The sequence below is a fragment of the Patella vulgata genome, chromosome 3, assembly GCF_932274485.2.
Source record: "Patella vulgata chromosome 3, xgPatVulg1.2, whole genome shotgun sequence".
In the NCBI taxonomy this organism is placed as follows: domain Eukaryota; kingdom Metazoa; phylum Mollusca; class Gastropoda; family Patellidae; genus Patella; species Patella vulgata.
In genome coordinates this window covers 57,603,996-57,619,027 of record NC_065881.2, presented here as the reverse complement: position 1 = coordinate 57,619,027, position 15,032 = coordinate 57,603,996, and the positions used below count along the sequence as shown (strand labels likewise).

Here is a 15,032-nt window from a genome sequence, read left to right as displayed (position 1 = left end):
GTTGGCCCTTCAGAGGTCACAATTTTATCTGATTTTGAAATGTATGTTTATAAACCAAAGATCTCAGACACTTTGGATATTCGTGCATAGCAGACTGTTATTTCCTGGATTATGACCCCTGTGGCCTGATAGTATGAAAAAAATCACATTTTTAGCTTGCAGTCCATCAAGAAGTCACAATTTTTATCCAATTTTAAAAACCGTTCAAATATATCACCGTTACACCTTTGCACAGAATGTGCCCGACAAAATGGTCTGACCTTGTTCACGTATAGTGTTAAAGTATGTAATACCAAGGTTGTGGACCCTCTAGAGGTCAAAATGTTTATCTGATTTTGATGAAACTTAAAGAATATGTGTATATTCCAAAGATATTGTTGCATGTCGGACCGTAACATCCAGGATTATGGCCCCTGAAAAATTGCTTTTTTTTAGCTTGTTCTGTCCATCTCTTGCAAAATGTGGGCCTATTTGCATGGTAGCCGCTTGTTGATGAAAATATAGTTTCTTTTCAAAAGCCTGAAACAATATAGGTTGCATGATTAGGAGATATGTGGTATTTTGATCATTGTGGAACATTCCCAATTGAAATGATTAATTTTTTGACCATTTTGATACATTTGAAGATTTCAAGATACTGTAATTCTTTTAAATTAATATATTTTCTTTTATCTGTTTATGCAGCTGCCATTTTCTTGGGCAGTTTCGGTCCAATTGTTAAGTACGCCCAAAATGTTCTTAGAAGGTTTTCATTCATGATGATCATGCAATTAGAAGTATTATAATCAATCCATTCAAATCGGCAAAAAATGAAAAAAAAATCATAATTACTGTTCAAATTTAATGAAAATAAAAAATGAAAGAGTAAGATATCAAGGATGGGCATTTCATCATTGATAGTCACGTGTAGGCCCACATGCAAAATTTATCCAAAGTTTCATATTTTTTTGTGGAAGGCTCCTATACATGGTTAATGTTTGAAAAAGAGTTTTTTTAGCTATTTTCCTGTGTGAGTCAATTCTCAAAGCTAATTTTACAAGAAACCGACAAAGATATGGCTTTAAAAATGTTTGTTCAAACAATACCCATTGATACATTATACATGTGGTAAGTAACAACTTCTAATTAATATAGTGCTTTAAAGTTTCTGCACTGTATTGAAATATTGAATTTTTGGCAATTAGTGTGGTACACAGTTGATGGTACTTGTTCAATAAAATTCGATCTTGAATTCTTAATCTATATAATATTCTCCTACAAACCCCACGATTTCATGAATATTGTGTAATAATATTATGGTCTTGACTGATAGTTGTTTATAGATTCTTGGTCAAGCAAAATAACACCTGAGATAATAGAAATCTACATGAATTGAACTATAGCTTAATAAACACATTTGTCATATGTCATCTTCATGGTCAGGAATGGAATGTTTCTGTTGACCAAATTCAGTAATAAGTCCCTCCCGGAGTGCAGTGTAGGGGGTATGCCTATTCCTTATTTGTAAACTGGAACCGTCGTCAGTCTATGACGTAAACTAATTAAGGTGTTGGCACTATAAAATAGAGTGGAGGGGGGATAGTATTTGGCAGATCTCACACTGGCTGACATATTAGCCATCTACTGATTTGAGAGTGAAGAAGATGTGTAACTAATGTTAGAAGTTTTTAGTTATAATTTTCATCACGGAAATGTAGACAACGTGAAGCTGAAAGATCGAATAGTACTACAATTGTCTGTCTAGAAGATATAAAATCAGTGCACTAAAATCGAGTCATAAAATAATTGTTTCAAAACTTGCAAAAGGGTACCCCTATTCAAAAGGTCATATCTCAGTCAATATTAATGCTAGAGTCATATAACTTTGCAGTTTTACACAAATTTGCATTATAACATATATTTTTTTCATAATATTCTGAGGGGGGCACCTTACAAGCACTGGTCCACTTAGACATGAAATGACCCTATATAATAATTAGTAAATGAACTTGGAAATTATGTTATAACTACTACAATGATGACAACGTATAAATTACTACTGTTTATTTGTTGGTATCAAGCTCTGGTTGAAAAATTTGACAAGCCTAGTCAGATATTGATCTATTTGGTATACGTTTACTGACCTTTCAATGCATTCAGGAAAGTGTTGTCTCATTTTTTATACGCCTACATTGAAATTTGGTCGTATATTGTCGTCGCCTCCATCCGTCCGTCTTGCGTCCACAATTGCTTTTGGACACTCTAGAGGCTAAAGTTAATATCCGATTGACTTTAAATTTATATACAGTGTTTAAGGCCATGAGACGAAGAAGCCTATTGATTTTCAGCGATTTGCGATAATTACTGCCAGAGTTATGGCCCTTGATCACTTCAAAAAATCTTGTGGACACTCTAGAGGCTAAAGTTAATATCTGATTGACTTTAAATTCATACACAGTGTTTAAGATCATGAGACGAAGAAGCCTATTGATTTTCAGTGATTTTCGAAAATTACTGCCAGAGTTATGGCCCTTGATCACTTTAAAAAATCTTTTGGACGCTCTTAGAGGCAAAAATTATATCCGATTGACTTTAAATTTATACACAGTGTTTAAGGTCATGAGACAAAGAAGTCTATTTATTTTCAGCGATTTTCGATAATTACTGCCAGAGCTATGGCCCTTGATCACTTCAAATAATCTTGTGGATGCTCTAGAGGCCAAAGTTAATATCCGATTGACTTTAAATTTATACACAGTGTTTACGGTCATGAGACAAAGAATCCTATTGATTTTCAATGATTTTAGATAGTTACTGCCAGAGTTGTGGCCCTTGATTACTTTGAAAAATCTTGTGACGCTCTAGAGGCTAAAGTTATCATCTGATTGACTTCAGATTGATGCACAGAGTTTAAGATCTTGAGACGAACAAGTATATTGATTTTCAGTGAATTTTTATGACTTGAACAGCTAAATCCATGATATTAAAAGTTTCGTATACTAAACGTTAGCATGGGGCATAACTTTATAAAAACCAAACAAATTCTAATGGTTTTCTGATAATTACTTCATGAGTTGTTACTCTTAATCAGATTTTAGTGTATTATAAATTTTTCATTACCGAAAAAAGTAAAAATATGCGAAAACACTTGTTGACTCCCCGGACGATTTAGCTGCTGTGGGCGTATGTTTCGTTGCCTGGCAACCTATCTTCTCACAAACCACTATCTAGCAGTACTTGGTTAGTGTTTGCTTGAGAAAACTTTCTAGATGACCAAATTTCTAAAATAGTAGGGTAGGTCTGCAGTCTGCACCTATCAAATATTCATGTTTTCTGACAGTTGCTTTACTAATTATTGCCCTTGATTACTGTTAGTATCTTGAGAGTATATGCTAAACGTGCTAATGGGCCTACCGTTATCAGGAGATCTAAGCTTATCTACAAGGAAGACTATCCAATTTTACAGATTTCTTATAATTACTTCTGGACTTATTACCTTTGCAGATCATTTGATCGACTTGAAATTCATATGCATTGCTTAAGATTTTAACTTCATTAATGATAATTAAATGATGCATGATTACTACAAAATGATCACATTATGTAAAAAATCTATGAAATCCTTGGATCCTAGCAGTTTTTATGTTTTATTCAGACAATATAAAACTTCTTCATGAAAGGTACTAAGGAAAAATCCAATCTGAAATTTCTTACTCTTTCCCTGGCTTTTTGATGGCATTTTTCCATGATTTACAGCCGAGTGATAGTCAGTTAATGTGGTCATACATTATTCCCAAGACAGTTTCTGGTGAACACTCCAGTGGATAACATTATCATCTGGTTTGACTTTAATTTCATAGACATATTTATTTTCCTAATATGAAGAATCCTATTGATTTTCAACACTTTCTATATTATTACTTTAAGAATTATTGCTTTTCATCACTTTGAAAACTCAAAGTTAACATCCGATTGATTTATTTGAAATGTTAATTTTTTTAAAATTTTCAATACTTCCTTGGAGAATTATGGGCCTCATCATTTTGAAAGATCTTGTGGATGAATGTTCAATAAGTTGTTTTAGCCAATTATCATCAGATTGACTTGAAATTTAAACAGACTATTCATGTTCATGAGGCAAAGGAATTTTCCGATAATTACTAGTAAAGAATGGCTATTGGCCACATTGTCTTCGTCAGATTTTCACATAGATCCTCTCCCAGAAAACCTTTCATATTGTTTGTAAGCTGAACCATTTACTTTTGCAAACAGACTTTTGATAATTGTCCCCCGCCTTTCGAAGAAAGCAGGGGACTATTAAAATGGGTTCTTCCATCTGTCTGTCCGTCCGTCTATCTGTCTGTCACACTTTTTATGACACAATAACTTTCCCTCTAATACAGCTAGAATGTTCAAACTTGGTGTAGGTGTTTCTTGGGTCAATGCCTTGATGGAGTTCGAAGATGAGCATTTTCTGCTTAGGGTAGGCAGAGATAAATAATTTGATTGGTTGATGCTTTGGGACACGATAACTTTAGTTCTAATTAAGTGAGAGTGATGAAACTTGGTGTATAGTTTCATTACATCAATACCTTAAATAAGTTCGATAATGAACATTTTCTGCTCAGGGTAAGCAGAGCGATAAACAATTTGATTGGTCGAGACTTGGGAACACAATAATTCTCATTCTAATTGAGTTAGAATGTTCACCCTTGGCGTAGGTGTCTATTACTAGGTGAATGCCTTGATGGAGTTCGAAGATAAGAATTTTCTGCTTTGGGTAAGCAGAGATAAGCAATTTGATTAGTTGATGCTTTGGAACATGGGCGTTCATTAGGTGAATGCCTTGATGGAGTTTGGTGATGAACATTGTCTGCTTACAGTAAGCAGAGATAAGCAATCTGATTGGTTGACGCTTTGGGGCATGATAACTTTGGTTATAATGAAGTGAGAGCGATGAAACTCCGAATATAGATTCATTATATCATTACCTTGACTAAGATCGATGGTGAGAATTTTCTCCTTAGGCTAAGGAGCGATAAGCAATTTGGTTGGTCAAGACTTTGGAACGTAACAACTCTGGTTTTAATTGAGGTAGAATGGTTAAACTTGATGTAGATGTTCATTAGGTGAATGTCTTGACTGAGTTCAATGATTAACATTTCGAGCTGAAGCTAAGAAGAGCTAATCAATTTCATTGGTCGATGCGTTGGGACAAGATAATCTTGATTCTATCTGATAGAGAGTGATGAAACTTAGTGTATAGTTTGATTGGTCGATACTTTGGAAAAAAAAAATGTGCGATTAATTAATATGTGTCATCTGTTTATTTTGGGATTTTGGTGGGGGACATCAGCCTCACTGTTGGCTTGTTATTCCTATTCCATTTATATCAAATCACATATTTTTGACACATTCTATAAATTGATTTATTAAAATGCAAGTATAGCACAGGAAGAGTTCGTCTATATGATTGGTGACTTTAGATTTTCCAATTTCATTAGCAAAATTCCACATGCAAAAATGGTTTAACTAAAGTCTGATCTATGAAAATTGACAGTTTTTATTATGAAAGTGGATATTGCAATACATATTGCCAAATATAGCATGTATAATATGTAAGGTGTTTCTGAGACGGAACTTTGAGAGTGAAAGCCATAAACAATACTAGGGTAAGAGCCAGAGGTTTTTGATTAGAGACAATTTACCTTTAAAAACAGCTATATCTATTGTGTTTATTGCAACGGATTTAAGCTCTCGGCTATATGATTTACCTGAAATGCCATATTTTGCTAGAATGTATAGGATAACTAGACAATCTATTTGCAGTTGTAAAATATTTTTGTCTTAGTTATATCATTACTTGGACTTTCATATATGCTCTTTAGAGTAGCATCACATATATAAATATACACAATGACATTAATATACAGCTTACAGCAATGTGAGGTATAAATAATAACTGTGTAACAAGAACCACATATTTTGATATGTTTGAAATCCTATTTAATAGGAATATCAATAAATTCTGCACAAAAGCTCAAATAATGTCCAATTTATTGATTAAACAAGCGGCAAAATGTCTTAAATATCACATTAACTAAAATACAGACATGTAAACAACAGCTAGTGCAAAATAACAAATTTGGGGATTTTTTATACGCCTACATTTTCATGTGGACATATATTGTCGTCGCCCCTGTCTATCCGTCCGTGTGTCCGTTCACATTTGTTTGTGGACACTCTACATGTCACAATTTTTATCCGATTTTGATTAAACTTGAAATATAGGTCTATCTCCCAAAGATCTCAGTTCCTTTCGATATTGGCATGTATCGAACCATAACTTTATGAATTATGGCCCCTGGTTGTACGAAAAATCACGTTTGTAGCTCGTAGACACTCTCGAGTTCACAATTTTCATTTGATTTTGATGAAACTTGAAATGCATGTTTATAGCCTAACGATCTTGGTTCCTTTCGATATTTGCGCATATCGGATCGTAACTTCCTGAATTATGGCCCTTTTTAGCTTGTGGACCCTCTAGAGGTCACAATTTTTATCCAATTTTAAAAACGTTTAAATCTATCACCATTACACCCTGATGACGGTTGAGTTCCAATTTCATGAAAATTGGACCAAAACTGCCTGACAAAATGGCGGCTCCTTGTACGCAAATAGTGTAAAAGTATGTCATACCAAGGTTGTGGACCCTCTAGAAGTCACAATTGTTATCAGATTTTGATGAAACTTAAAATATATGTTTATGCCCCAAAGATCTCGGTTCCTTTCGGTATTTGTGCATATCAAACCGTAATTTCACGGATTATGGCTCCTGATTGTACAAAAAATTGTGTTTTTTAGCTTGTGGATTCTCTAGAGGTCACAATTTTTTATGCGATTTTAAAAATTGTTTAAATATATCACCATTCCACCATAATGAAGGTTGAATTCGAACTTCGGAAAAATCAGAATGAAAGTGCCCTACAAAATGGCTGCTCTTTGTACGCAAAGTGTGTAAAAGTATGTAATATGAAGGTTGTGGACCCTTTAGATGTCACAATTTTTATCCAATTTTGATGCAACTTAAAATATATGTTTATGGTGCAAAGACTCCGTCCCTTTCCATATTTGCGCACTTCAGACAATAACTTTCTGCATTATGCCCCTGATTGTTCGAAAAATCGCTTTTATTTTTAGCTTGTTCTTTATCCATCTCTTGCAAAATGTGGGCATATCTTGCCTGACAAATGCTGGTTCTTGTACTTTAGCATATAATTTCATTTTTAATTAAAGCAACCTTTCATAGAGGTTGTAATGTCTTTGTGATGTTAACTTTTCTTTCTTTCAGTGCTAGTTATCAAATTACATCCCTTATTATTGGTCCAGTGTCAGTAAGATACATTTCTCTTTCTGAGACCCCCACTTTTTGCACCCACTAACAGGATCTTTGACCGTGGTACAATGTATTGTACCGGTACATTGATTAATGTTGGTATATATTTTCCACTGACATATGTTATAGTTGTCATTAGCCAGTTTGTTTCTGATATAAATTCCCACATCTTATAAACGTCCTTTACTAATCAAGACCTTCTATATAGCAAATATAAACAAAGGAACTGTAAATTATACTTTATTATAAAACAAAACGTACAGTTTCGGAAGTCATCTGCTTCTGAAAGTTTTGGCTTTTTTTTACACTCCAAAAGCTGGACACCATTTCTTATGAAAGCTCTTGCAATACTTCCATATTTGCATGAATTGTTCATTTGGTCATAAGGATGCTATGGAAAATCAGAGTTGAAGCTTGTAAATGCTTGTAACCATCATAGAGGACAAAGTTCTTGATGGCATGTTCATTAGTGAGGTTGTTCGTTAGTGTAAGGCAGAATCTTAAAGAATATCACAATTGACAATCTCCCCCAGGTCTATCATTAACTAGGTAATATGTCTTGGGTGTGATGTGATGACTTGCACATAGTTGTTTTTGAGGCACAATAAATCTCTAAAATGTCTTGATTGATGAGAGTCACCATCGGTATTCACATTTATCTCCTACCCAGTAGTCTTTGACATTTGGAAATCTATGTATCTGTTGCTCCCGTTATAGCTAGGTTGTTTCTATAAGTCAACATATGATGTATTCATTGAATTCCAAAATGATTATAAGCTTTCTAAAAATATGTCAGAATTGCTCTAGGAATTAGAAATTAATTCAAAATCTGGGAACATAGCCTATTTTTTCTGACCTATCCATTTGGAATTTATGTACCATATTGACCAGATATGAATAGATTAGTGTACAACTGACTAAATAAAATATGCATAAATGGTAAGCATATTCCCTAATAAACTAATAAAGTGTAGTGGATAAAATAGACAGAAATAATCATATGTGCTTGAAATGTGTTCATTATACACAAAAATAACATAATTAATAATAATAATGGAATATTTATTGTTTGGTTGTTCTTCTTCTTGAATTTGTTAAATTATTAAATGTATTTCCAAGTCACATATTAAAACAAACTGCCATCAGAGCAGGAAGTACGCTTAGCTGAACACCAACTTGGATCAACATTGACCTAAATGTTAAATACTCTTCAAAAAAAGTAGGGGATATTGAAATGCAAATACCTATGCAGGTTGTGATTTGATAAATAGTCATGGACACTTGACATGCTTTGAGAGTATGTTCACAGATGAAGAACTTATCGCCCCAACAGAACCACTGAGCTGCATGTGCGACACGCAATAGCCCCATACACATGGGAGGGGTTCATTGTCAAATTTGACACTTCAAGGAAGGGTTGATGAAAACTGCCGCTTGCTGGTTTATCTTATCCATGTTTGCTTTCCTATCGGTTCTTGCATAAGATTCACTGTTTAGCATATCTTTGCTTTAGTGTGTTACGTTTAATTTGATCGGGAGACGTGTTGATTGGATGGTTGATTAGGAGCATGCCACGACTAATTGCTGAATGTCTGAGGATTGGTGGAGCAATTACTCATTATTAAGACAAAAATCAAAAACGTCCATTTTCACTTTTGACAGTGGATCTCTTTGCGAGTGAAATGGGGCCGTCAGATAAGCCGCCTATATGAACTGTTTATGTTCATGTGTAGGCAATTGGCCTTTTATTAACATACACTGGTTACCTCTAATAAAAACAGCAGTGTATTTCCGCAGTTTTGTATTGTTTCTGAATATCCCCTCAACAATTTTAGAGAATGTGTATTATAAACCAGGTACACTTAATTTATCTGAACACAACAATAATTTTCTTGAATGAACCTTGGTTTATTAGAATTTAAAATATGACTCTGTAAATTAATATAGATGTGTTGTGTAGATGTGGTGTGTATCCTATTTCAAAACCGTAATTTGTCAAACAAACAAACACCAAAGCCATAGATATTTTAATTACATCATTTGTGTATTAGAAATTATTGTTGTTCTGAAATAGTTTTCTTTTATCAAACTTATTAATTAAGCAGTTAACGTCAAAATCTGGACGTAATGTGTTCTATTCATGGTTCTAAAAGTTGAAGACTCAACTTTAGCATGATATATGACCAGAAATATTGCAAATGAAGCTGTATAAGTTTATGACTTTAAAATACATGTATAGTGAAAATGTTGAAATTGTTTTTGCAGAAATCGGTCCCTATAAGGACAGTAGTCAAATTCTTTAACACAAATTTACATGTCAGATGTTCATATATGGTATTAAGAGACCTTTAACAAATAAATCACGCTATAACACTATTCTAAAGCCGTATCCATGATTACAGATTTGTTTTCGTCAAATATTTAGATTTCGAAATGTTCACAATTAAGCAGAATTAACAATAAAAACAAAATCACAAATTACTACGGCATATTATAAAAATCTTTTCAGATAAAGCGACCGAAATAACAAAAGAAAGTAATATTAGAGTTGAAACCAACTGATTTCCAAAGGTGATTGCATGCTTTTATAAATAGAACAAGTTGGCGACACATGGAGCTTGTGCTCTCGATCTGTGCATGAAACAGATGTAAGGAATGAAAGGAATTTGTTTATTATACGACTGGGAGTTTGATTATTTTCCGTTGACTAATTGTCCAAAAAGGCTCATTTATCGTGTCGAGTTTCTGAATTGTTAAGCTTTTAAAAGAAGGGAACAAAACATACCCTAATGCGAATATATTGGGAAGACATATAAATTGACAAAGACCAGTTTCATGTGAAAAGCATGCACGCAGATAAATTATATAATAAAGACAATATAAATAACAATATTTTCGTACAACCGATTTTAAGACACATTCATTAAGAGTTGAGTGGTATCACGATAATTAGTATAAACAAATGAAACCCACAAAGACAAGAATTATTAATAACTGCAGCTCGACAATGGTACGCAGTATAAAACATGTAGTATTCATCAACAAATGAAATATGCATAGATTAAAGAAGGTACATCTACAGCACGTATAAATCCATGTATTAAGACCTACCCTTAACAAAGACCGATCTGCGTAAAACACACAGTCGAATTAAAATGTGGGCGTATAAAAACTGAGGTATACCATTGGAAACATGTTAAAGTTTCCTGGACAATTGGAAATGAGAATTATAGTAGGTTGTAGTTGTGGGTGCAAAATTGTCCTCATAGTCCACTCTACAGCATATACCACTGCATTAGCACAGTTTGTGCAGAAAAGTAAGAAACCCCATTTGATTTTATTAATTGGATTTCCCAAAGATGAATTAACCCCACTGCACAATTTATTGGCTGAAATGCTGGTAAAGAATTAGATTGTGAGTACAGTTAGTGAAGGTTAGACATATTAATGTATTGCTGCAGGGGATTGACTATAATCTAATGAAAACTTTAGCAATTGTAGAAGATAAATTTAAAATAAGGATGTTTTTCTCTTTCTTTTTAGAATTGATGTTTTGGGTAGACAATATACTGAATTGGAAGATGAATTTCGAATGGCATTGCAAATTGAAGCCTCTCGGTTCCAGCAAGTATGTTTGTTTATCTGTCAGTCTGTTACTAGTGATGTCCAATAAAAACATTTCTTCTTGGCATTTTAATAAATTTCAAGAAAAAGTGTTTAACCCTTTCGCAACACATGTGTCCACATTGAGATGTATATTAGGAAATTAGTGAAGAAAAGAATTCATTCACTTGATTTAAAGAAAAATGATTAAGCTGTCGAAAAATATGTCAGGATTGCTCTGGGGATTAGAGATGAATTCAAAATCTAGGAACATAGCTTATTTTAGTCAAGTAAGACTATTTCCTAAATATTCAATGTACACACAAAGTTATAAATCACAGGCAGATGAAGTTATTAAAGTCTGTTCTTGCATGGCTTAATCATATTGATAATAAAATTTCTTGGATAGGACAAACACTGAAGTTTGCTTATCAGGCAATTTACTAAGCTCTGGCAGTGTGTCAACACACTTTCGCTGTACTTTAATGTATATCCAATTATCAATTAACTATCTGAGTAAAATGAAAATTTATTGGACAAAAATTTCATCAGATCTTCTTTTGGGGGCTGAAATAAAATACCAGCAGCATGTTATTTTCCAAATGTTTTAGTTCCCTTTAAAAAAAAGGTCTATATTGAGTTAAACATCAAGTAGAATAAATGTATTTTTCTGTGAAATGGATATGTTGTTAGTTTAGATATATATATTCCACTTGTACCGTAAAATATATTTAACAGGTTCAAGAGGCTTTTGAAAGAATATCAGAAGAAAATGCAGGAAATAAAACAGAATTAATGGGAGCTTTGAAAAAAGATGAAAAAGCATCAGCAATGCTTAAAGAACTTTCTTTGGTATTATTATTATAGCATATTTATAGTCCTCCCTTTCATAACATGTGTTGAGGGGCCCTTTACAAAGTGATAATGTAATATAAAACAACCAACAAGATTATGGACATGTTAACAGTTGTATACAGAGTCAGTTAAAAGCTTGTTTAAATAAATGTTTTAAGTTTTTTTTTTCAAAAGAATATAGAGATGTGCAACATCTTAAACTAATTGGTATATTATTCCATAAAACTGGCTTGAAAACTAAAAGAGCGCCGACCATAAGTGACTATAGGTTGAACAGTTTTGGACTTTAAAAGTAGTTTATCTGATGTATGTAATGTTTGACCAGGTGTATAAAGTAAATATGAATTATTTAAACATTTAAAAGTAAGTAATAAAATTTTAAAATCAATTCGATATTTAACAGGTAACCAGTGTAAATTATATGAAACAGGAGTTATGTGGTCACATTTCTTAGTTAAAGTAACAGGTCTAATTGTAATTTATCTATAAGCTTTAAAGGTAAACCAACTAAAAGTGAATTAAAGTTATCTACCGGTAATCGAGAAATGACCAGAGAATTAACAAGTGACTTATTGCCTCTACAGTTAAAAATTTACAGATTTTACCTATATTTTTTATATTAAAATAGCAGTTTACAAATATTATTTACTTGTGCTCCCATAAGCATAAAACTAGCAAAAATTGTGCCAATATTACGAGCAGAATAAGACGAAAACATCACAGTTACCATTTACAGCAGCGGGGTTATCTTGTACAAATTTACTTAATTGATGCCTTGAGCCTAATAACAAATATTTGGTTTTATCATCATTCAGTTTTAGAAAGTTCTTTGATATCCATTTTCTAATTTCACTAATACAGTTCTCAAGTTGCAGTTTTGATAAATTGAAAAAAGTTAGACAATTAGGTGTAAATGAAATATATATTATATAGGTCATAATTCTATATATACTCTTCAAAAAAAGTAGAGGATATTCAGAAACTATATAAAACTGCGGAAATGCACTGCTGTTTTTATTAGAGGCAACCAGTGTATGTTAACAACAGGCCAATTGCCTACACATAAACATAAACAGTTCATATAGGCGGCTTATCTGACGGCCCCATTTCACTCGCAAAGAGATACACTGTCAAAAGTGAAAATGGGCGTTTTTGTTTTTTTGTCTTAATAATGAGTAATTGCTCCACCAATCCTCAGACATTCAGCAATTCGTCGTGGCATGCTTCTAATCAAACGTTTTGGGGCAACCTGACCCACTTTTCTTGCAGTGCTACGGCCAATTCTTGCAGTGTTGTCTGTTGACGTCGACGAACACGTCTCCCGATCAAATTAAACGTAACACACTAAAGCAAAGATACACTAAACAGTAAATCTCATGCAAGAACCGATAGGAAAGCAAACATGGATAAGATAAAACAGCAAGCGGCAGTTTTCATCAACCCTACCTTGAAGTGTCAAATTTGACAATGAACCCCTCCCACGTGTATGGCGCTATTGCGTGTCGCACATGCAGCTCAGTGGTTCTGTTGGGGCGATAAGTTCTTCATCTGTGAACATACTCTCAAAGCATGTCAAGTGTCCATGACTATTTATCATATGGCAGCCTGCATAGGTATTTGCATTTCAATATCCCCCACTTTTTTTGAAGAATATATTTATGCCAAATACAGATGAACGTGTCAGATTTAATATTAATCATGTAGGGTTTTTTATCACTAGTTAAAGATTGTTAAAAACAATTTGGAATTGATTTGATTTAAACAATATGTATTCAAATAAGATTGACATTTAAAGATACATACATAGTCAAAGGTAAGGATTGAAAAAAAGGCAAAGGCTTATTATATTAATTTGTCTCCTTGTTAATAAATATACTTCAAAAATGCAGTTACAATATGTACACTTCATTTACAAAATACATTTAGCACTGCGATGTTTTATATTTGCTATTAATTGTGCATGTAATTTAATAGTTTGTATCACTTCCAATGCTGTACCATATATAATATGATTTGTGTGATATTTTGAAGACAACAAATGCATAGGAACAAAGAAAGTAATTAATGGTTATTGTAGTGTTTTAGATAAATGTATAAATTCGTGGACTGTATTAAAAATGTGCGTATTCATTTGCAATGTATTATTTCTATCACTGTTAGAGTTTGTAAATTAAAAAAAATATTTGGTAATGTATTTTATAGTTTGGAATCTGACATTGGTAAAATTTGGACAGTGTAACAAATAGTCTTCCATATCTGCCATATATTGACCACAAGAAGAAGTTGGGTTGTCCGTTAAGTGCATGGATAATTTATGGTAGTTTAAGTTGCTTTTATTGTGACGCAGTTTAGTATTGATTATTTGAGAAGATGTAAAAATATTTAGGTAATAAAGTATCATCATTATAAGTTAACTATGCTTTAAAGATTTGGAATTGATGCATGGATCCTTTTTTTTCACATTATTAAATAAAAAAAATGACCTGATTTCCATCCATTCTCAGTGGGTTATTGACAGTACTCATAAATACCAGTAAAACCTATGATAGCTTAACTGCTTCCTTCAGTACTTTCGTTATCTACCTTTTTGTCCCCCGCCTTTCGAAGAAAGCAGTGGACTATTAAAATGGGTTCGTCTGTCTGTCTGTCCGTCCGTCTGTCTGTCGGTCCGTCTGTCTGTGCGTCACACTTTTTGGGACACAATAACTCTCCTTATAATTGACCTAGAATGTTCAAACTTGGTGTAGGTGTATATTAGGTCAATGCCTTGATGGAGTTTGAAGATGAGCATTTTCTGCTTAGGGTAAGCAGAGATAAGCAATTTGATTGGTTGATGCTTTGGGACACGATAACTTTAATTCTAATTAAGCGAGAGTGATGAAACTTGGTGTATAGTTTCATTACATCAATACCTTGACTAAGTTCGATAATGAGCATTTTCTGCTCAGGGTAAGCAGAGCGATAAGCAATTTGATTGGCCGAGACTTTGGAACACAATAACTCAACTTATAATTGAGCTAAAATGTTCAAACTTGGTGTAGGTGTTTATTAGGTCAATGCCTTGATGGGGTGTGAAAATGAGCATTTTCTGCTTAGGGTAAGTAGAGATAAGCAAATTGATTGGTTGATGCTTTGGGACACGATAACATTAGTTCCAATTAAGTGAGCGTGATGAAACTTGGTGTATAGTTTCATTACA

General features: G+C 33.2%; 1 protein-coding gene across 4 annotated transcripts in view; it reads left to right on the top strand.

Moving 5' to 3' along the window:
• Window positions 1-15,032, top strand: part of LOC126816534 (leucine-rich repeat and coiled-coil domain-containing protein 1) — a 298,988-nt gene that overhangs the window by 212,219 nt on the left and 71,737 nt on the right. For all 4 annotated transcript variants that reach the window (XM_050543169.2, XM_050543168.2, XM_050543170.2 and 1 more), the window contains 2 exons: window positions 10,919-11,003; window positions 11,717-11,830. In XM_050543169.2, the coding sequence (XP_050399126.1) occupies window positions 10,919-11,003; window positions 11,717-11,830 (199 nt within the window). The remainder of the gene's footprint in view (window positions 1-10,918; window positions 11,004-11,716; window positions 11,831-15,032) is intronic.